Source organism: Triturus cristatus, chromosome 8, assembly GCF_964204655.1.
Source record: "Triturus cristatus chromosome 8, aTriCri1.1, whole genome shotgun sequence".
Classification (NCBI taxonomy): domain Eukaryota; kingdom Metazoa; phylum Chordata; class Amphibia; order Caudata; family Salamandridae; genus Triturus; species Triturus cristatus.
In genome coordinates, this window is record NC_140591.1 from 271539505 (window position 1) to 271564497 (window position 24993).

The 24993-nt window shown below is 45.4% G+C and overlaps 1 protein-coding gene across 1 annotated transcript in view; it reads right to left on the reverse strand.

Moving 5' to 3' along the window:
* Positions 1-24993, reverse strand: part of CWF19L2 (CWF19 like cell cycle control factor 2) — a 926849-nt gene that overhangs the window by 585988 nt on the left and 315868 nt on the right. The window contains exon 7 of the mRNA XM_085621485.1: positions 1522-1637. Coding sequence (XP_085477611.1) covers positions 1522-1637 — 116 coding nt within the window. The remainder of the gene's footprint in view (positions 1-1521; positions 1638-24993) is intronic.

Below are 24993 nucleotides of genomic sequence, written 5' to 3' on the forward strand. Positions count from 1 at the left end.
AGGAGTATTATTTTAAGAACACATTTTTAATGAGCTATTGCAAAATAATGATTTATAAAAAAGAGAAATTAGTGAGTATAATATATCAAATGCATAGTAATAAGATGGGAGGGTTATCAAACATAAATCGGACTTCATCCTTATTACAGCTCTAAGTATGCTGTTTAAACCTATACAAACGGAAACAAATAATTCTTCAAGTAAACACATCAGGTTTAGCCCATACTTTTGCACCTATTTTCCTCCCCCACCTGCCTTTAATTTTTAAAATCGCAGATTCAGTCTCACACACAGTGTACATCGACTGCCAACAATATGTGTATTCGGGCGGCGTGTGATTCAGCCTGTGGATAGCATTTATTTACCTGGGTGACGGCATAGCCACAAAGCTTAACCCTATACAACTGGACGCAATTTTAGGCCTTGATATATCCTTTGCTAACAATACAAAGGGCATTCAGTGAGTAATATCCGTAACCTGCATGTCTGATCATTTTGTAGCTCTAGCCTGTCAGAATTCCGTGAGTTCAATACAAGGAGCAAAAATATGTACGTCGTCTGCATTCTCCATCAGACATCTGGGACAGTTTGAATTTGCTCGACATTACCATACATGTAGTCTACTCGGGGTATAAGGAACAGTTTTACAGTGCGAGTCAAAATACCGACAGAGCATAGATATTTACTACTTGAAGCAGAACTATGCTCTGCCATCTCAGCTGTAACCTGGTTATTAAATACCTTTGCCCATGCTTCAGGTAGCTGTGCATTACAGTTTAGTTAATAACAAATTAAGATCGAATAAATGTTTTGTATAGTAGCTGTTTTTGGTTTACTTAGTCAATTTTTTCCATTGCATTTCGGTTTGCTTCAAATAATCTCTTAGTTGGGGATATTAATAAAATCCCCCTCTGGGGAACTGACACTGCTCTGAAAGGTCATCTTAGGTTCCGATAATTTTTGGAGCACACCGCATCGTGCCCACACTGAGAATTACTATCATAAAATATTTCAGGCAATGTAGTCTCGTTTCCATTTGGACAGTAACTCTGTATTAGTGGTATTTGAAGAGCTTTTCACCACTGCTGCCGTCATTTCTTGGCATCCTATAGTGCTTTAAACATCACCATTATGTATTAATTTGGATCATTATTCCTCAGGAACGAGCCAGAGGCCTCACTCCCATACACAGTTAATATATACTCGCCCCAGCTTCTTTAAATTGATAATTTATCATTATGGTTAATCTCCTGCCCATAGCCGTCCCATGATAAAGCTGTAGGTCTGGTAATGCCCAGGCACCTAGAGTCTGTGGAATTTGGATACATTTGGAATGAGTGTTTAAATCACTAAGCTATCTCTTTGGCTCATGACAACAAAGAAAATGATAACTAGAAGTAGCATTTCTAAAAATAAGTTGAAGAGCTATTTACACATTGAGAACTATTGGACCTTCCGAACAGATGGAATCTTTATGAGTGTCATGAAAAGTGCTTGCACTGACCATACACCCCTACGTACCCCGTATCGTTGGGCGATTATTTCATCCAAACTTCGCTTCTCTTTCTCAGATTGAGCCTTCATTCGTTGATATGATTTCTGTAGCCAACTCAAACCACCATCTTCCACCAACGTCGCTAAAGAGTGCATACAATAAATCGCAAAAAAAGGTTAACGATGGGGAATTGCCATTGTTTTAACATCTGCAATGCATTCTACTCAACAACGAATCATTCAAGCTCCTCTGTCCAGAACATTTTCATAATATTCAGTTCCATCAGGTCACATTTACCCTAAAGATGCTTAGGTACTCACAATTATTCTACTCAAAATATGTAGATAACAGTTATGTCATTATAAGGCAGATAATACGATGCAATCATCAACTGGCCATTTTCATTGCAAACTGTCAAAGCCCATTTGGGTGCCATGGGGCAAGCAGTGGTTACTGGGCAACAACCGTCGGGGTTGGGCCTTTTACAACTGATGAATGAGCGTCTGATCTACGATGGACTGCAAAGTGGGTGCCAATACGCCTTTCTGCGCTTGACTCCAGGGTAGTGAGAGCGAGCCGCAAAACTTCTCAGGAGATAGTGTGGGGGCAGAGACTCAGAACTCAACCAGTGAAACAACAGGTACTGTCCAGCATACTGCTCTTCTTTGAAACACTTTCCTCACACAAAAAGGTAATACTGCACCTAGGAAATGCTAATCAGCTACACAGTTCCAAAACAGGTGCTACGGGGCTCTAAACACAAAGAAATATTCAAGGCATACATCGGACATATGGTGAACTCACTGAAATATGGTGCTAGCAGCGTCCCTGATTCGGGACCTCAAGGCCAGCCCGAAATTGTCTAACTTCTAAGGTTCTTTAGGGCAAAAAAGGGTACTGTAGGGCAATTCAGTGCCAAGTGGGTTAAATAGTCTGCTGGAGTTTTTAGCAAAGGAGACAAAGTCAAAGTTCATGTGGCTCAGGTTACCTTCTGAACCAAAGGCAAGCAGTCATGATCGCAGCTCCAAACAGTGCAGGATGGCAGACATACCTAGTCCAACTCTCAGCACTGGTGCTTGCCTTGGATGGGAACGGTATATGCTTATGTTGGTTCTGTCGGGGCAACGAAGCAGGTCCAGCAGCTCCCTTAGGTCCTTACCCACCTGAATCTTACTTATAGGGGGTCTCGGATCGTTCATCGCAAAAATGACAGGCATGCTGAGGTCACGCCGACTGATACTAGACTGGGGCTGGTAGGATGATTCAACTCATGTGCCTTGTTGTGTAAACTCATAGGGAGGCCGGAATACCCTCTACAGACCTTGGTCGGTAGTGGCTGCATATGCCAGTTAAGTCTACTTCTCCTCGGCTGCCCCAATTCTGGTCACAGTGGCTGGGCTTCTTCTCTTCCGGCAGTCTCTTCCTGAAGGGTTTGGTGCTCCGTCTCCTTTCTTAGCAGGCCATGCCACAAGCAGATACACATGTCTCTGGAAAGATGCACAGAATTCAGGTGATGTCTCCTCACCTCTGAGGGATGGACCATCAAAGATACCAGCCCTGAATCTTAGCAGCTTTTTGCGTATTCTGCAGAGCACACTCTTCCTTGGTCAGTGAAGAACTTGGAACTAGAACTAAGTAGGAAAGATTGGATCCCACTTTCATACATTTTTTCCAGACAGGTGATGGCTCTCACAACAGGAAGTAACAGTGCTCCAACAGAGGTCGTTTTTTAAAACAAGCGAAACCCAGTAATTGCCAGGAGCCTGGGGCATTTGGATGAACAAGGAGCACAAGTCCCTCGTTGAAGGAATATGCAGAAATATGTAAAGTCAAATTAAATTTTAATAAATTAAACAATTAAAGTCACAAAAAAAGGTGCAGTGAGCACCACTGCAGAACAATCGGCTTTGTGCTCCTTCATAAATGGCACACCCATGTGATAAACGTGATCATCTTGTGTGTCAAAACAGCAAGAACACAGCCCGTCATAACAATTAATTTATTCAAAAGTGGGTCTACTGTATAGCCAGTTAATAGCGGTTTGATCCTCAAATAACGGGATTGATTATCAACCGGACTCAAACATCTATAATGAGCCAAAGACCATATTAGCAGGCGCTGCGAAGCATAATAACTCTTCAACAGACATCCATGGAGAAATAATTGGTCAGAAAAGCCTTGCATTCCAAAATGGGTGCCAGAATCCAGGGGCTTGTCACGGTTGTAGTCAACGGACATGGTTCCTGCTTTGGACTACGGGACTCCATTGCTCCTGTAGCCTGTTTCAGTCTGCCCTGGCCTATGCTTATCCCGTGGCGATTCCACACACAGGAACTAACAAACAGTCCCATGTGACCGGCCCATGCCGTCTGATTTCCAGTCTGTGTTACCCTGTGATTTTATTCAGTTGGCCTGTGCGAGCATCTCTTCATATAGAATCCAAGCCAATAAATATCAGCATCCAACATCCTGCAGTCCCGCGAGAGCTTATTTTTAGGTCTCGCCTGAGCCAGCGCTTTAGCGCTGCTCTGGCGAGAGCTTTTGTAAAAGGGGGATTTGGAAGTGCAAACCAGTGCTTTCAAGCCGCCAACTACAGTGCATGTGAGCCTGGCGCACGCACCATTTGGCAGCCTGCGTGATCATTTTGCGGCCGCTTTGATGTTCACAGTGAGCCGCACGGCCACTGAGAACATCAAAGCGGCCGCGAAAGTGCACACCATTTGCCACCCCCTCCCTTATCCCACTTCCTGCTTGTTATCACATCCTCTCAAACACAGCACCCTTCCTCCCTTGTGCACGCTATTAGCCCTATGTCGCAGACATCGCCAATGAGCCGTGCTCTTTCTTTTCTTCTGTCATGTATGCAACAGCACTGGGGTTATTCACTATTATTTTTTATGAGCACTGTAAGCAAACCAAAGTATTGTGCCGATTTACTTACCACTAAAAAGGGATGAGGGCACAGTGTAATATTATGCAGTATCACATGAGCTCCGGCACAATCCTAATGCTTTTCGGCCATAATTCCTTGGTGCTTTAGCCAAAAGGATTCAATGGTGCAGCAGGGGACTACAAAGACCAGAATGCATTAGGTTGTGAAATGAAAACAGAGGACTGGAGACATGATATTCTGTCCAAGAGAGGGCTGAAGGGAAGTTCGCAGGGCAACTGGTGTTTGCTATTATTACACATCTTGTAATATCCTGATGGCATTTCTACTCTCAATCGGGGTAATCGGCCACAATGTGTTTATGAGCTCACCACCTGATTGGTCAGTTCTGTAGGTCCGTGCAAGTGCAGTCTCCGAAGTTCCCTTCAGTGTCTGTACCCCCTTGTGTCTGGTCCCCTTTAGCACTACCCATATATTCTTGGGTGTATGTGAAGTGGTGGTCTGCTTTCTTGCCCACACCTCAGTACCTTCTGCCACCCTAAAGCTGTTCAGGTATTTCATTTTGAGGGAAGCATAAGCAGTGAAAAGCAGCAGTTTTTCTGTGAAATCCCACTTTTCCCCCTAAAATCAAAATGTATCCTTTCTAAAGGAGCGCTATCTTTGAGCAACAGACACACGCTCAAGAGACAGGGGTGGCAAATGAAGGGCGTGTCCTTCCTTACACTCCTCTTCATCCGACGAACAAGTCGAGTGCCTCCCACATACTTCGGCAGAATCATCAACCATTTAAAACCTTTGTCATCCTTTAAAACAAGCATTTGCAATGCAATAGGTCTCGCATTACGCGAGTATGCGCTATTGACATTGCAAATAACAATGCCTTTTATTTTTGTTTTCGTTTTCGTTTCTAAAACAAATAAAAGGCATTGTCATTTACAATGCCAATAGCTTAAACTCGCGTAAATGCGAGACCTATTGCATTGCAAATGCTTGTTTTGAAGTGTCGTTGCATACCTGAAGTTCATTTACTTTCCAATCCTCAGGATGTCTTTAAGACAAGGCTGATTTTTGTCTACACGGATGTGTTTGTTATGAAATGATGGCCTTGGGGCAGTTAGACGTACTGCTCCTCTCCTTCTAGGATCCAAAGTTCCTCCCTCTCTCTCTTGTCAAGAGGGCTGTAAATGATCATTCTATATCATTCACACCACTTATTTTAGGAAAATATACCGTTTTGATTCATAATGTAAGCTGTGAAGAAAAGTGGGAAAATTGACTTGCAAATTCAAGTTAAAAGCACTATATGCCTTTCACTAAGCATCAAACCTTCAAATTAATTATGAATACATGAACTAGAAGAATGCTATCAGGATATATGATGAATGTAGCACACATTCTTAGATGAAATAAACGAATGCATTTGAGCTAGTCCATGATTTCAAATAATGATATATTGGGCTTGAGGCCAGGATGAACAAGTGAGCAAATGCACAACATGGGGGTTCCAAATAGTCACCTTATTAACCAGGTAACAGGTTTGTGGTGTAGCAGCGCCAGGACAGTTTATCAAGTCCTGCGCACATAGCGGTCATGTCATACATTGTATAAATGGGGAGAAATCACCATAGGGCTAAACACACGTCAAGAAACATAGCTAGCAAGGAAACGGCAATGAAAATAGCCACATATTGGTACCTCAGCCCGGTACGTCTTAACAGAGGGAACCCGAATCGCAGTCCCACTTGTTGGCGGGGATGTGGGGAGGAGGGTACCTTAGTACATCTATTATGGGATTGCCCCCTTTTATTATCGTACTGGCCAAAGATTTTGGATGAGATAGACTTAAGATTTGACACTCAGATCCTGCGTTTCCTGCCCTATGTCATATTGGGATTGCCTAACGCCTTAATGTTCCCATTGAAATCTAGCAAGGGGAAACAGATGGGTCTGGCCCTGAGACCTGCGCTCCAGAATATCCTTACTCACTGGTTGACGCGGATTATACCCACATTCCATGGCTGGCTCCACAGATAGTGGTATATCATGGGGATGGAACGAATCCATGCATCCCTCACAGACTCCGAAGACACATTCAAAGAGGTGTGGAAACCGCTCGTTGAGCTGTTGTCAGCGGAATTCCATGAAATCACGTGCCCAAAATATCTTCGCCTTCTCAGGCTGATTAATCCTAGAGAAACCTCGGAGTCAGACCTAGTGCAGAATGAGTAGGCAGATACTATACGAACAGATTACACAATTGTAGCAGGAAGTAGAGTACCAGAAAGGGGGGAGGGGAATGAGCAAAGGTATGGTTTGATTGTTAAATTTTGTCATACTCTTGTTTTGAGCAAAAGGTTGCTATACGAAGCGATGGACATTACAAAGCTATAGATGGCAGACGGAAGCAGCCTATACCCACAGGATTAATGATAGAACATTGCAATTTGTCAACTGTTGAATGCTGCTAATACTGGCATGGTTAAACAAAAAAAGAATAGAGTTAAAACCAACAAAGGGGGGTGAGAGAGGGAAGGGGGTTTTTGTTTTATATTTCTGAACTATTGCTTATTGTGGTTGATCCTTAATATAGGCTAGCCCACCTGATGGGGCGTATAGCAGTGTCTACAAAATGATCTCCAATTTTGTATGTTCTATGCTTCTTGAAAATCAATAAAAAGATTTAAACATAAAACGCAATGGCAAGCGACTAGAAAGGAAATGGCACGCCACCAAGGATTCCCACAGACCGAGCAACCTTCAAGAGACCCCCCCCCCCCCCCAACTAATACCACCAACTCCTGAAAGAGACGAAAAGGAGCGTCCTGGTAACCGCATCAAAGCCAGCTCCAACCACAGCAAAGACCTCTTCAACAACGTCAGAGAGTTCTCCAACCCCACAGCCACTGAAAACATCACCCCTTCTCAGGAACGCTGCAACATCCTAGCGGACTTCTTCCACGGCAAGAGCTCCACCATCTACAAAAACTTCGAAACCCAACCTACCCTCTCCAAACTCTACAGCCTCCTCTCTCCAACCAATGCAAACCCCGCCCACCTACTCAGTGCCTTGGGCTACTCACCCCGCAGAACATCACAGCCATCATGAACTCTGTCCACTCCGGAGCACACACAGACCCCTGTACCCACCACATATTTAATCTAGGAAGCAAGAAGATCAGCAGCGCGCTCACCACCATTTTAAACACATCCATCACCAAGGCCACCTTACCTGAAGAATGGAAGCACGCTGAAGTCAAACCCCTTCTTAAGAAACCGTCCGCAGACCCAAACAAACTCAAGAACTACTGCCCCATCTCTCTGCTCCATTTTCCTGCTAAAGTACTAAAAAAAGCCATCAACCGCCAACTCATGGAATACCTACAGAACAACCACTACTGATACGGAATCCGCACCAACCACAGTACTGCAACTACCTGGATCTCTGCCACAGATGACATCAGAACTCTCCTTGACTGGGAGAATCGGCAGTCGACCTCTCAGCAGCGTTCAACACCGTATCTCACCACACACATATCAAGGGACTTCATCACATTGGAATCGAAGGAGACACCCTCAAATGGATCGCTTCCTTCTTCCCTGGAAGAACCCAAAGCATCTACCTACCGTTGTTCACCTTGGAACCCAACATTATCATAAGCGGTGTCCTCAAGGTTCATCCCTCAGCCACACAGTGCTCAACACCTACATGACACCCCTTGGCCAATGGCCAAATCATCGTCAGAACCCATGAACTAAACATCATATCCTATGCAGACAATACCCAGCGCATCCTCTCACTGTCAGAAAACCCCACCACCACAAGGGCCAACTTCCACAGGTGTATGACGAACGTCACAAACAGAATGAACAGCAACTGCCTACAACTCAACACAGACAAAACGAAAGTGCTGATCTTCAAGAACAACAATTTCCCATGTAATGACTCCTAGTGGCCCTCCGAACTAAGACCCTCACCCACTACGACAGACCATGCCCGCAACCTCAGCATTATCCTGGACAGCAAGATCGCCTTGAAAAGCCAGATCAATGCAGTTTCTCCTACCTGCTTTCTCACTCTTCGCATGCTCCAGAAAACCTTCAAATAGCTCCCCGTAGACACCAAACTTTCACTCAAGACTTACTCAACAGCTTAATTACTCACCAGCCGGCCAGACTGGCAACACACTCTTCTTTGGAATCACTACTCACCTCCTGAAAAGTTTGTAGACCATACAGAACTCGGCAGCCAGACTCATCCTTGACCTCCCCAAACGGACCCACAACACCCCCCATCGTAAGAAGAGATGCCAGTTCAAGATACTGATCCACACCTACAAAGCCCTTCACAATCAAGGACCAGTATGAACTTCCACCAACACTCCAGACACCTGAGCTCCGCCTCCCGCATCCACTGAAGCAACAGTGGAGGATGCTCCTCCCACCTCGCTAAGTCCTAGAACAACCTTTACCTTCACCTCCCGACCTTATCCTCACTTCTAGAATTCAGGAAGAGACTCAAGACCTGGCTGTTCAACTGATTCCATCTGTAGCAGCAAAGCCCTCAGTGCCTGGATAACCTTGAGGGTGATTTGCCACGCTTTACAAATCCTGATTGATTGCGTGCATCCACTGCATAAAGGTGCCCAACCTTGGCATAATGTTCATGAGCATGAGGGTAACATATGCTCTATTATAGACGTCTAATGGGAAGAGCATGCTTTTTTTTTTACATACTGTAAGCACCCAATGCCCTGCCACCCGAGCTAATTATGTCCCCTGTATTTAGGTGTTAAGGCATGCATGATATGAAGGTGTTCCACTCATACCATAACGATGACCATGGCTCAATTGTGTTAATTTGTGGGATACTGTGGGCGGCCATATTATAGTGTCAATGAACTAATGTAAATAGGTTGCAATATATTAATTTCAAGCATGCTCAAAACAGAGGAAGCACTACAAAGTACGGTAAATAATGAGCATACCAGTCTAGGTGCTTAGCAAACCATCTTTCCAAACCTCAGAACAGACAGGCCTTTGCAGATGCCTGACATTTGGAGAGAGGGTCAGACCAGACGAAACTTATCACACTTGTAAATTCTTATTTGAAAGCAACAGGAAAACTGATGTCCAGGAATGTATCGTTTCCCAGGAGCACATTAAGAAACAGACTGCACCTCTCCCTACAAATCTAGATACACCCCTAACGCTACTAGGCCCTGGTGCAAGTGCCCGGGTGCACTAATAATGCATTTTTTATCACAACAAAGGCAAAGCAAAGCCAATAGCTCTGGCTTATATCTAAAAATGCAAGTCAGACCTACTGGCTTTGCCAATGCTTCTTTATTAAGGTACAGTCACTAGGACAAGGAGCCATCGTCTTGGGTGCCTCGCACGACGCCGAAGAATCAGTAAGTATCAAGAAATGTCAGTGGAAAAACACACAAACCCACGAAATAGCATTTGGAGTTTAGTTAAAAGAAATTCAAGTGGACTCACCTATGCACCCGTGGCCTCCTCTACGCACCCATGGACTAACGGTCTTCACAGGGACGCCAGTGCGTCCCTCGAACGGATGTTGGAGCACTAATACTATCGAGTCGGAGTTGGGTCCAAAGAAAAAACTAACAGAAGAGGTCTTCTGACTTCGAAAAAGAGCTCTTCATGAGTTCTGTGTCTTGGGGAGAACCCTGTTAAAACATATCATTGGGTTCGAAACGCATCGACTGGTGTTTAACCATACAAGTGTGCTATGAAATATACTATGTTGGCTCATGATGTATATAATGTGTTTAAAATTATTAGAAAAAAGTTAGTTAGTGAGCCACAATAGTCCACTGTTTGGTTTTGCCCTGGTAAAGGGACATTTTTGCAAGCAGTCGAACGCTAACCTACAGGGCGTGTTCTGCTTTCCTCCTGTTTCACAAATGAGAAATTGGAGCACTAAATACAGAACTAGAGCTTATTTGATTTGTTTTCTGTGGTGTCAAATTTGTTGTCAATGTTGTGTTCAACAATGTATTTTGTGGTGGTAAGCAATTTGCATATTGATTCTCTGTATTGTTGTTTTACTCTGTGAATTTTTGTATGATGATTTTCTGTTTTGAAAACTGATGGGTATTTTATTTTTTAAACCTATGGAAATTTTCAAAAACAAACAAAAGAAAATTGAAAGAAAAATAAACAAAACGAAAACTAACAGTCCCATCAAGTGTTATGTGTGATCATGTGGAATAAAGAATAACTGCTATCAGTACTGGCATGTGTGCTGTTGTGTGATTGTCTTTATTAAGGTAGACAGATATTAGATCTTCTCTTCCTTTGTGTGTAACGAACCAAAGCCGGCAGACATACAATATGAAACTGCGTTCGTCAATGTGAGGTCCTCTGTCTTGCAGCGTGTTCTGCTTTCTCAGTACACAGTATCCAGGCAGCACACGATCACCGGTTTTCACTTTTTGTTAGACGCTAATTTCTCAAGGGAATATATGTCCTTTTATCGGAGTCAGTCATTACAATTCGATTTCCGGTGCGTAAATTGAAAGCATGGGTCTGAATACTGTGGCCAGCTTTTATTGAGTCGCGTTGAATGCTAAGATTGCGCATTTTTTAGACTGGATAATGCTACTTTGTGCACGTCAGCATAGCCCTCGTTTGTATTTGTATGGGCTTCGTTTGCCCCATTACGATGAGAGTGGTGGCATAAACTGACCGGGCCAAAGGGTACAGGGGCAGCAGAGGGTCGCGGGGCAGCAGAGGGTCGCGGGGCAGCAGAGGGTACAGGGGCAGCAGAGGGTACAGGGGCAGCAGAGAGCACAACGGCAGCAGGGGATTACAAAGACGGATACAAGGCGTTACTTTGAAAGTGGCATCAGAGGCCGGGTATTAGTACAGAGGCAGGGCAGAAGAGAGAGGCAAGGGTCGCATAGGCAGCAGCGCAAAGGCGTCATGTCACTTTACCAACCACAGAAGACTGGTATGACCCCTTTTTAGGTCTCGCCTGACCCAGCGCATGCGTTGGTCTGGCGAGACATTTTGTGAGGGCTCCGAAAAGTGCTACCAGGCCAGCCTAGAGCTACAGTGCATGTGCACGAGCACGCGTGCCGCGCTTGACTGAGCTTACTTTCACTTTCGCGGCTGCTTTGATGTTTGACCGCGATCACTTTCGCGGCCGCACGGCCGCTTGGCATAGCCAATAGGTCTCGCTTTTGGGACCTTATAAGTATTTAGTTATGCAACTGTTGCATGGCTAAACACTTATAAGGTCCCAAAGGCGAGACCTATCGGCTATGTATGTATGTATGTATGTATGTATGTGTGTTCTTATATAGCGCTCGACTTACCCTTGGGCATCTCGGCGCTTGCATTGGGAACCCGTCCTGGCTTTTTCCCTGTGAGATAACCCGTACTGGGCATCCCCAAGGTGAAAGCCAGGCATCCCACCGCGGGGGGGCCGTAGTGGAGATTAAGCATGCTATTGCCCAGAGTTGCAGAGTGTGAACCCATGATTCGAGTAGGCACCGAAGTGAGAATTATCGAGTCCGTGGACACTTGGGCTCAGACCCTGCAGCGTCGGGAATTGAACCCTGGTCCCGGGTCTGACCTCTGCTTCAGGGTATGCCTTCTCTAACCAGTGAGCCACACTTCTTGGTGCTATGCCAATGCTTGTTTAGGTTGGACCTATGCCTGGTTATGAATACTTACTGGAGTAAAACAGTCAACTGCGCTCTTTAAGGAGTAAACTGGCTTTGTATGTAGCGGGTGGGCACCCTACTTTATTGCTATAGCTCTATTTCCTACGGTTTAATCTTCCCGCCCTGTGGACATAGTTTTACATACTATACATTTACCACGTGTTTCAGCACACAACCTGGGGGTTCATTTTCTCTAAGTGAAGCTCATTTGTGGACATAAGGAGGATGAAAGTCCACGCTGTTGAGATTCAAAACCTTTATCTGCCTGTGCAGGACACTGTCACCAGTCACCTCTCCCTCTAGGGCAGGGAGTGCTTCTCCTGTGGTGCTTGCCCGCTGGATAGAATTGCATTTTGTATGTTGTTTTTTGTGTAGAGTTAGGGTGCTGTGTAATTATTTTGTTGAATTATATTTCGGTGTATGTTGTGCTGTTACTGTTATGGGTTCTGTTGCGTTGCGGTGTTGTTTATCTCTTGTGCCTTGTGTTGTGTTTTATTGTTGTTCTTTGTACTGTGCTGCTATTGCAATTGTAATGGGTGACTTGTGTACGTGTTGGGTTATTATGTTGTCTATTATGTTACTGTTGCTTGAATATTGTGTTGTATAGTCTGTCTTGTTGTACGTGTTATGTTGTATAGAGTATTGTGCCCCATATTGTTATATTTTTGTCTTGAGTGTGCGAGTTGGGCTGATATAGTTTTGTTGTGTTTATATCGTATTTTGTTGTTCTTGTGTTGCTCAATTAAGTTGAAGGGTTGTTATTGCATTTTTGATAGTGAAGTGTTTTGTTACTGTGTTTTGTTTTCCTTGCTGTATTGTTTGGTCTTGAGAGTTTGTTGTATTTGTTTTGTGTGACACTATGTTATCTTGATGTTTTGGAATGTTCTTCATCTGTTCATTTTCATATTCTGGTATGTTGTAGTGTTGCTGTCTTGCAGTAGTATGCATCCAATGTATTTGGCTTTTGGGAACAACCAGGCCCACCAGATGTCAAATTGTTTCAAGTGTGATGAAATGTGATGAAATTACATCAGCGTTTCTTAACTCTTTGACTTCTAGGGACATTTTTGAAAGTCACAGATCCAGAGTTAAGCAATTGCTCTGATTTGAACCGCAAAACACTACACAAAAATACAGAATACACAAATATTGAAATATATTATTAAATACATAATCAAATATAGAAAAATCAAAACTAATTAGTAAAGCTGGGAGTTTTTCTAATTTGGTATTTTGATTCTTAAAGATGAACAGATGCGCAAAACTCTAGCATATCACTTTGTCATTTTTGCTCCTATTGCCTGCTCTAATTGCGTTGGAGCTTCAATTGAGGCTACCCATCGTCTATACTATGTTCTGCTTGCTGTACTTGCACTGTCCCAAATAATCAAGCTAAGGTTACTAACTTTATTTTAAGCTTTCAATTTCAAATTCCTTCACATTTACAAAATAATTTGCTTCTTTATTTGTATATCCTTTATTTATATTAATATTTATTTTTCAAAACAGGTGCATACCCCCAAGTAGGTGTCGCAGTCCCCCAGTGGTACTCGGACAACAGGTTAAGAACTGCTGTTTTAGAAGGAAGGCTAACAGTTATCATACTGAAAGCCGAAGTAACTAAAACAGCTAATGATCTCATTAACCACTGCCTAGAATCAACATCATCAATGAACTAGGTCGATTTACTCTAAAAAACTGATCTGAAAGACCACTTAAATCTTGGTATAACAATGAGCTGAACACAATCAAAATAGTAACCATAAAGGTGGGAAATAACTATAGGTTTTTGATATCAGAAATTGCTCTAAAAGCTCTACGAGAAAAAAGAAAGAGCCCCTAAGATCTAGTGAGTGGGTTGAAAAATTCTTATTTCAAAAGTGGATTTAAAGAGGCTAAAATAGGTCCCAAATCCTCTTCCAAACCATTAAATGATGTGCCGACCCAAACAAGCAACCAATCAATCATAATTTAGAAGAAAAAGCTGTGGAGTTAGAAACATTCCTCGCAATGAAAATCCCTATCTAATAGACACGCAACCAATTACTTTTCCTTCCACTTGTTAATTATGGGAAAAGGGTATAAAATCGTTATACCAACACATTCAGTCTTGCATTCAGAAGATGCCCGCTCTTGTAGGATGATTAAGGCATTGACTTAAATGGATCCACTCCTCCTTAATGCACAAGTTACTACTTGTGTAACAATATATATCTGTAAGAGACATTAGTTAGTGATAGACTCCTTACCTTAGAATATTCTCAGGCGTCAGACTGGATCCGGAAAGTTTCGCTAAGCAGTACCCCTGCACGTCAGTAGGTGGCGTCGTACGGCTCCGCGTCCGTCACTGGCGTCGTAAGCACAGAGATGACGCCACGGAGAGTACTTAGGCGCCACCCATGCGCGGTGACGTCAGTTCTGTAGACGACTTTCCGCGCCAGGAAAGCAGATCCATGCAAGATACTGACCATTGGTGCAGAAAACTAGGGCCCAAAGAGGGATGACCTTAACCCTAGTAACCAGTTCGCAGAACGGGAGGATGGGTGGGGTGGTAAGGAATCTATCACTAACTAATGTCTCTTACAGATTTATCGTTACAGAAGTAGTAACTTGTGAATCTGAAAGTCCTTACCTTAGAATAGATACCCCAGCAATACCAATGCCGGTGGTGGGTCTGCGAACAAGATTACACCAGAAAGTCACGGAGCACGGAACGGCCAAAAAAGCCGTCCCTCCGGACTTGACTGTCAAGGCAGTAGTGCTTGGTAAACGTGTGCAGCGAGGCTCACGAAGCTGCCTAACAAATGTCCTGCAAGGGAACGCCGCGTCCCAAGGCAGTAGTGGCTGCCGTTGCCCTGGTGGAATGGGCACGCAGCCCCATAGGAGGCTCCTTCTTAGCCAACGAGTAACAGGCCTTGATGCACAGAACGACCCACCGAGAGATGGTCCGCTTGTGCACAGCCCGACCTTTTTTGGCACCCACGTAGCCAACAAAGAGTTGGTCATTGTTCTGCTTGGGTTTTCGGATCAGATAGGACCCGCTCATCAGAGCCTCTCTAACCCAGCCAGAACGTTACCCTCTCCCTAGGGCCTATTCACAACAAGTAACCACCGATATATACATATATAACCACCTAAGGACAGGGAATTCCTACTATATACATATATATATATATATATATATATATACATGTATCTAGACCTCTTATAATACAAGTGGCGGCCTCGCGATCCCAGACGGACCCAGGACTTCCTACCCAGACGGCAGCCTTAGCCTCGCGGTCCCAGACGGACCCAGGACTTCCTACCCAGACGGCAGCCTTAGCCTCGCGGTCCCAGACGGACCCAGGACTTCCTACCCAGACGGCAGCCTTAGTCTCGCGGTCCCAGACGGACCCAGGACTTCCTACCCAGACGGCAGCCTTAGCCTCGCGGTCCCAGACGGACCCAGGACTTCCTACCCAGACGGCAGCCTCAGCCTCGCGGTCCCAGACGGACCCAGGACTTCCTACCCAGACGGCAGCCTTAGCCTCGCGGTCCCAGACGGACCCAGGACTTCCTACCCAGACGGCAGCCTTAGCCTCGCGGTCCCAGACGGACCCAGGACTTACTACCCAGATGGCAGCCTCAGCCTCGCGGTCCCAGACGGACCCAGGACTTCCTACCCAGACGGCAGCCTCAGCCTCGCGGTCCCAGACGGACCCAGGACTTCCTACCCAGACGGCAGCCTTAGCCTCGCGGTCCCAGACGGACCCAGGACTTCCTACCCAGACGGCAGCCTTAGCCTCGCGGTCCCAGACGGACCCAGGACTTCCTACCCAGACGGCAGCCTCAGCAAGTTCATCCTATGATTACCATAACATACAACAGGGGAATCAGTTTTACTATTTATCAGATCACACAAGAACTGCCAGTTTGAGCACAACCTGTTCTCTGGTTCGAGAGGCTCCTCTCTCCCTTGTTCAGTTACCACTTACCTGATCAGGGTTAACATCTGTTCATGTCAAGTCACAGCTGACTAGAAGAATAGGCTACCCTCTTATACAAGAACACGCAGCACATGTTGATTCACTACAAACTGGATACTTTATTATTTATTATATACGCAATCACATAACATTACTGTGTAACACATAACCTGCAAAGAAAAGTGAAAGATTAGGTTGTACACTCTAATAAGAAAGGGGTCGACATCACCTTAGTCGTGTGTAGCCTGCACTCAATGGTCATCTAGGTTCCCTTCTCGTCTGTGTCTCGGCTCGCCTGGAGGTCACACCTCCGTAGTCTCCCTTCTCCGAGTCACTGGGACCTCTTCCTCATCGGCTACTCTCTCCTCTCTGGCAATTCTGCTAGAAGAGTATCTGTCTCTCGGTTTTTCTCCGCCTTCAAGTTTGTCATCTGTCTTCCCTGGAATAAGTAGTAGCTTTACTGCTAACGGCTAGATGCCGCCTACGGACAGAAGTAAGTGCGTCGTAACTGCCTCAGACTTTCACTAATATAGAGGTGCATTTCCTCATGGAAAATTCCGGCCCGTAACCTGCCGCCCACCAAATTCTTGTACCTCCCCGTACCAAGGACACTTTCCCAGCCGGCCGGCCTGATGTAGTGTGGTCGGCATGAAGAAAAAATACAATCCTTCGATAAGGGCCGGTCTGAGCCGGTTCTCTCCAAGCGAATAACACCTCATAACTAAAACATCCCCTTTAACCTAGAAGCATCTCAAGCTGCCGGAGCAGAAAGAAAGATGGAGTCTCTCCCGTTTGAGGCCTACCAGGCCTGAATTCAGCACGGCTCCATGAAATACCCTCACTACAGGGCAGGTTATCCCTAATACTAACGAATCTATCCCCTAGGATATGTGTGCAAGCCCTAATCTATGGGGAAGAACACAGGGTCATGTCGAAGTGCCTAGTAAATAGACTTCATTCACTACTCTAACCCTTAGGCTTGAATGGTAATAGACTGAAGTCACCCTAATCACCCATCAACACAATAGGGCCGGGAAAATCGAGCAGTACATTTCACCCTTGACTTCAGTCTATTATACACTCATTAAACAGAACTAACATCTGTGGAAGAATAATATGAAACAAAGCTAACTGATCTATGTCTAGTACCAAATGTGCAAAATTGAAGTAGTGAAGGAATACACTGAATAAAGCAACAGATAGAAATCAAAACAGCGATGGTAATCAGAATACCTCCTAATATTTGATGTAACAGATACAAATCAGGTAACCAATTAAAGAGCCAGTCAAACCAGCCCTGGTCAATGTGTTTTCTAACTTCCTCCGTCAAGTCATGTAGCCTGTCAATGTGAGCGCGAATGGATTGTGTATGATCAGACAAGTTAAAACAACAAAGACCCTCGAAATCAGAACAATCGTGCCCATGTTTAAGCAAAAGATAATCAATGGGCGCTCGATTTTGCAAGATGGCTCTCCGTTCACCCTGGGCGTCTAACAGCATGTCAGACAGGACTGTAGAAGTATGATTAATGGATTTTACCATCCAGCAGGCCATTTTCTCAATAGATTTAGCATTATGAACCGCCAAAGCAGGAACACCAATAATTGAAATAGCCAGGCTAAGGTATTCAGACTTGGAATATAAATGCAAAGATGAGTCACAATCCTCCTGTAACATCACTGTATCTCGAATCACACGAGAATTGGCATTCGGATGTGACGAGAACATCAGTAAACTGAGTCTCGTAATGGCACAAGGGCCACCAGAAATATTTGCGGGGACATATGGCCAGGAAGTATTACCACATGAGAAAAGCCATCCGGCAGGTAGTAACATTGTGCGATAATGACTAGGGGTAACTACCAAACTCTTGCAAGTCATATTGTTGTGGACCGAAGCACATGTTTTCGGTGTCCTTTGAAAGCACAAAGTTCGCTCATGAAGGGTGAAGGAAGTAGCACCTTTCAATTTTAGACGCAGACATTCAGAAATTGCAGTAGGATTACACGTAAGGAAAAAACACATATCTCCTTGTGTGATATTATAGGTAACTATTTGGGACTGGACGGGGGGTATCTGGTCTGGTAGTTCAGTACATAAGGGGCAATACGCATGGGTAGCAAAATCGCCCAGAAGAACATTGGGGCGAGCCTTTGAAATGTTAAAAATATTAGTCAGAGTTTCCAGCGAAGCAGGGACAGCAACCAGACAGGTCGCTAAGATGTCCTGTACAGATCTCATCGGCGTCAAACAAAAGTGAGGGGCATCGGTCACCCTTTTCGCCAGTAAGGTCCAAAAGTTCGATGACGAATCCCACGCAGCGAGGGAACGCGACACTCGGGTGCGTAGCTCATCCCGGGTCGACGGGATTCCTCCTCTCTCGTCGAACCAACCCGAAAATAGTCCGACGACGACACATCCTGCAGCAACAGTCCAAAGAATGATCTGAAAGAGAATCAAATACAGGCATTAATCATTCTCGTAAGTAACATTTGTCAGCCGGGACCGCTTCCCAGCTATCTTTCCCTGGTCTCATAACTAAAATGGTGTTGTCATGACCGGTGGCGATGACCTCTGCTTGTTCAGGGGGATTCTTAGGCGACTGCACCCAAACCCTGGCCCCAGGGTTATCTGTGGAGCCAAAACCTTTCTGGCCTCGTACAGTTAGCAAAGTTGGGGCAGTGCCTTTTACCATCCCACCACTGAAGACAGGCATTATGAGTAATTGAGCCACTCGGTCAGTCCGATGGATCAGCAAGTCAGCCTCACTGCTATTCAGCAGGAGCACCTTAATCTCTCCCTGATAATCACTGTCAATGACCCCTCCAAGTACCTGAATGCCTTTTACAGCCAGCCCCGATCTAGGGGCGATTAATCCAAAATTCCCTGGTGGTATATGAACACCAACACCGGTCGCAATGATGACCCGATCTTTACTTTTAATAACGGTGTCATCCATGGCATGCAAGTCTAAACCTGCCGACCCTGGGGTCGCTCTACATGGAGCCAAAGCTCCGGGAGTAATTTCCCAGTACATCACAGTCTCTCTGATTTCATTTGGCTGAGCATTAACATTCGGAGGGAACAAACGCATAAGTGGAGATTCAGCATTTGGAAAAGGACGATTATTCAAAATCAATAACGCTTGGGGCAAAAAGTCTCGCCAATTCTTATATTTGTCATCTGTCAATTTACGCAGCTGCTCCTTTAGCAGACCATTCAATCTCTCCACAAGACCCGAGGCCTGCGGATAGTATGGGATATGAAATACCCAGTCAATATTGTTTTCCACACAGAATTCCTGTACCAATCTTCCACGAAAATGGGATGCATTATCAGATTGAATTTGGAATGGCACACCATAATACATCATAATCAATTCCAATGTTTTAATGGTATTCAATTGGGTAGCGTGCTTACAGGGAAGGGCTACCAACAGGCCACTGTATGTATCGACAATAGTGCAAACATAATGACAATTCCTACTCATGGGAAGTGGACCGATGTAATCAATCTGCCAAATTTGAGCGGGCAGTTTCCCGCGATGTAAATGACCTTTAACAATTTGGGGCACTTTGCGCTGTCTGATATGCTGACAAATGGGACAATGTAAAATAACATTCTTAATCAAATCTAGGGGAATATAAATTCCTCGATCAGCAGCCCACCTGCTAGTGGCTTTCTCTCCAAAATGTCCTGCCTTCTGGTGGGCCCATTTCGCCAATCCCGCAATATCAGAATCTTGCCTGTCCACCACTGCCTCAGCAATTTTAGATTTCTCATCTGCAATGTCATGAAAAAATTTGTCAAGAGAATCTATCGGGGTGTGAGCATCCACATGGAAGATTGTAACAGTACTCTGTGGGAGCATCTCCCAAATCTCCTGCCATAATTCTTTTCCCCACAATTGCTTTGAATGCAATTCCCAATTATGGGAATGCCAAGTCGGTAACCAAACTGCCAGTCCATTGGCAGTAGACCAAGAATCGGTGAAAATATGACATGTGCCAGGTAACTCTTGTTTCAGAACTTGATAAACAGCATAAAGTTCAGCAAATTGACTGCTCTTACCTTCACCAGTTGTGCTCAGCAGTTTTTGTGTGATCGGATTATAGGACACCGCTTTCCAGTGCCGTTTCGTCCCTATGAACCTTGCTGAACCATCCGTAAACCAGGCATGGTTTCTGTCCTCTGCGGACAAATCATCAAAAGGTCTACCCCACTTGACAGGAGACTCCTGTACTAAAGGTACGGAACATTCACTCTCAGTCTCAGTCGATGGCGCTCGCGCCACCTGCTCATGTAAAGATGCAACTCCTTTCTGTCCCACACGTGCCCTGTCTTGTATATACCATTTCCATTTAATCACACTCGCCTCTTGAGCATGTCCAATTCGGTGAGTTTTCGGCGAACTCATAACCCACTGCATGATAGGAATTTCAGGTCGCAAAACTATATCATGACCCAAAGTCAGTTGCTCGGTATCCACCAGAGCCCAATAACATGCAAGTAACTGTTTCTCAAAAGGTGTATAACGCTCACCAGCATCAGGTAACTTTTTGGTCCAGAAACCCAACGGCACTCTACTCCTGCCTTGCTTCTGCCACAAACTCCAATTCGCATAAAGGCCCTATACAGACACATTCAAATCCACCTCACCATCACGTACGGGCCATAAATCCAAAGCATGTTGAATTGCCTCTTTTGCTAGGTTGAACGCATCTTGTTATTGTTTATCCCATTCAAATGCATTCTTTTTACGAGTGACACGGTACAAGGGGGCCAATATTTGACTCAAATGAGGAATATGCTGACGCCAAAAACCAAATAAACCAATGAAGCTTTGGGCTTCTTTCCTATTCCTCGGAACTGCAAAATCAAGAATTTTCTGTTTAACCTGAGGGACAACTTCACGGTGTCCTGCATGCCAATTAATACCCAAAAACTTTACAGCCTGGGACGGGCCTTGTAATTTATCCGGATTGATTTCCCAACCTTTCTCACGCAGGCACTCAATGACTCTGTCCAATTGGGTCTGAACTTCCTCTTGTGTTTCGCCTTGGATCAAAACATCATCAATATAATGACACATCTGAATTTGTGGATGAACCGGTACCTCAGCCAAATGCTCTGCCACCAGCCGGTGACATATCGTAGGGCTATGTACATAGCCCTGGGGAAGACTTCTAAACGTCATCTGACGCCCATTCCACGTAAAACTGAATTGTTCCTGACACTCAGGGGCAATCGGAATCGAAAAGAAAGCATTAGCAATATCAATGGACGCATACCATGTACCAGGATGTTTTTGGATTCTTTCAATTAGAGTAATGACATCCGGTACCGCAACGGTCAAGGAGGGTGTGTGTTTGTTCAATTCTCGATAATCAACAGTCATACGCCAAGAATTATCACTCTTACGTACAGGCCAAACAGGATTATTCCAAGCAGAAGTAACCGGGGCTATAACACCTACATCCACCAACTCCTGAATAGTGGTACTAATCTCCTCATGACCACCTGGAATACGATACTGCTTCTGACAAACCACTTTTGTCGCCTGAGGAACTTTTATGGGGGGCATTCGTAAACGACCAACCCGTATAGGCCTGGACGATATATAATGCGTAGTTCCAAATTGGTAACATCCATCATCTAAATGCAAAGTCATTCCTCTCAAAATATCAATTCCAATTATGAATTCCAAGAGTGGCACCACTAGTACAGAGTATTCTTTTCTAGGGATTCTACCTATTCTCATTTCAAGTAAAGTTTGAACGGCAGGAGTTTCCTTTCCACCCAGTCCAGTAATTGTAAAAGACTGACCTGTAAACCTCTTTGACTTTCCATGAATAAGAGTGGCCTCCGCTCCTGTATCCACCAATGCTCGGGCCCTTTGGATATTACGATGTCTCCAATAAATTTCAATATCTACATAGGGTCTATTATCTCTGTGAGCCCATCTGTGTACTGGAGCTTGACCTATTTCCTAGTCATGCTTACTGCATTCCGCGTACCAGGATAAATCAGGATAAAGACTCTCACGTTTCTTAGGTATCGGTACCTCCTGTTCATATCCATTCCCAGTACGAAATGGATTCGTGTCATCTGCATTGCACTGCTGGTTTCGATCGGCCAAACTATGACGATCCTCTCTCCTCCTCAACTCAGGGGATTGATCCCTATCATCTCTACGTCTGCTGTAAACAATCATTTTTTCCCCTCTCTCTTTCCTCTTCTCTCTCCCTATCCCTCTCACGACGGGGGGACATATCACGTACATAACGTCGATCATCACGACGAACAGAGCGCCCACGGCGGTCGTCATCACCGCTACCGTCAGAAAAACCACGATCACACTCAGTCGTCCGAACACGCCGGGCACCCTCCTTCCGATCCAAGCCACGTTTGCGAAACAACTCCCACAAACGAGCAGTAGTCTCACCGTCAATGTCCTCCCTCCGCACACCATCGGCCAGAAGACCAGAAAAGATATCACGTCTAGTAAGTTTATTGTCACCAGGAGTACGAGTGTCAGGCCGGGACTGACGTTCAGGTTTAAACCACTCACCCAACTCACCGAGTTGGCGTACCGATTCCAGTACCGTAGATAACACGTTACCAGTCTGATTAATCAATAAAGTCATCATGACCTGCTTATAAGCAACAGGGGAAGAACGAATAATACGATTCCGCACAGAAGATGTCAATGAACCATCAAGCAACCTGTCAGCAGTACCCAGAAAAATTGCCGTTTTCATCACCTCCTCTTTGAGACGTTGTGCAGCGTCGCGCAAAGTATACCACGGTTTGTCATTCACAGGCCAATCAGACTCAGTAGGATACTTTATATTACAACCCTCAGTCGCTAATTGAAGTAAAGAAATTTGACCACCACCATTATAGTTATGAAAATGATCCTGTACAGTAGAATCCGAACTCAAGGAACAAAACTTCAAACAATCGCCATTATCTAACATAATACCAGCAGCGCCCAGTTCATACAGGCGCACCATCCATGAGAGCAAGGTCTCACCAGCTCGCTGCCGAAATCGCTGCAAAATATCACTAATTTCCTGTTGAGTAAAGTCCTCTAAAGAGTCTAAAGAAACACCCTGCGGAGCAGCGGGAGACTGCTGCAACTTCCGACGAAAAACTGGATGCACCGAGACCGCGGGACGAGCATCACAAGGAGCTCGACCAGCACACGTAGAGGAACAATCAGCGGAAGAAGCATCAACCCCGCTCGAAGGACGAGCGCAATCACGGGGTGCACCATCAGAGGTGCGAGAAGCAGGCTTACAATCATGGCGGGAGCGAGAGGACTCGCGCTTGACAGATTCCTCACCCGAGGAACAAGAATCACTCGAATACCAGATATTACCATCCCATTCATCAGGATTCCAATCCAGTCCGGCTTTCGCCACGACCAGACGCACCTTTCGCGTCGAAACCCGACCGCGCCGATTCTTGTATTTATAACGAGCAATTCGCACAGCCGCCCTCTCGGCAATAGTCTGGTAAGTCTCAAGTTTGTCAGCAAGCAACTTATTTTGACACCGCAACAAAGTATGAGAATTCTGAATCTCAACAAAGTGCGCTTCCACATCCTTAAGAGATATCTGTAGCTTCAACAATCTCTCATGCAGAATCCTGTACGCAGACAGAACAATCCAACCCCTGCGCCCCAAAATGGGAATCTCCTCACCCTTCGAGATGGGTGCCTTCTGTAAACAAGTAATCACATTAGCCGGCTCCGCCAGCTCCAAAGAAGAATTCCAATTCTCACTCAAACCAGTAGAATCAGCCCACTCACGGGCTAAAGCTTCATAAGGCGTCGAATCCCATCCGGGAATATCAACGGGCAACTTAAAAGTAGATTTTGACTTTCTAGAAAACATTGTGAAAAAGAATGAAGAAAGGAAAAAAAAAAAGAAGAAGAAAAAACTATACACACAAGTATACCACAAATAATATACAAACAAAACCGCGCACACGCCGAAAGCAAACACGAGACAACACGACGCACACAGGTTTCGAAAACGGTTCGTGACGCCAAATGTTCTGCTTGGGTTTTCGGATCAGATAGGACCCGCTCATCAGAGCCTCTCTAACCCAGCCAGAACGTTACCCTCTCCCTAGGGCCTATTCACAACAAGTAACCACCGATATATACATATATACCACCTAAGGACATGGAATTCCTACTATATACATATATATATATATATATATATATATATACATGTATCTAGACCTCTTATAATACAAGTGGCGGCCTCGCGATCCCAGACGGACCCAGGACTTCCTACCCAGACGGCAGCCTTAGCCTCGCGGTCCCAGACGGACCCAGGACTTCCTACCCAGACGGCAGCCTTAGCCTCGCGGTCCCAGACGGACCCAGGAATTCCTACCCAGACGGCAGCCTTAGCCTCGCGGTCCCAGACGGACCCAGGACTTCCTACCCAGACGGCAGCCTTAGCCTCGCGGTCCCAGACGGACCCAGGACTTCCTACCCAGACGGCAGCCTCAGCCTCGCGGTCCCAGACGGACCCAGGACTTCCTACCCAGACGGCAGCCTTAGCCTCGCGGTCCCAGACGGACCCAGGACTTCCTACCCAGACGGCAGCCTTAGCCTCGCGGTCCCAGACGGACCCAGGACTTCCTACCCAGACGGCAGCCTCAGCCTCGCGGTCCCAGACGGACCCAGGACTTCCTACCCAGACGGCAGCCTCAGCCTCGCGGTCCCAGACGGACCCAGGACTTCCTACCCAGACGGCAGCCTTAGCCTCGCGGTCCCAGACGGACCCAGGACTTCCTACCCAGACGGCAGCCTTAGCCTCGCGGTCCCAGACGGACCCAGGACTTCCTACCCAGACGGCAGCCTCAGCAAGTTCATCCTATGATTACCATAACATACAACAGGGGAATCAGTTTTACTATTT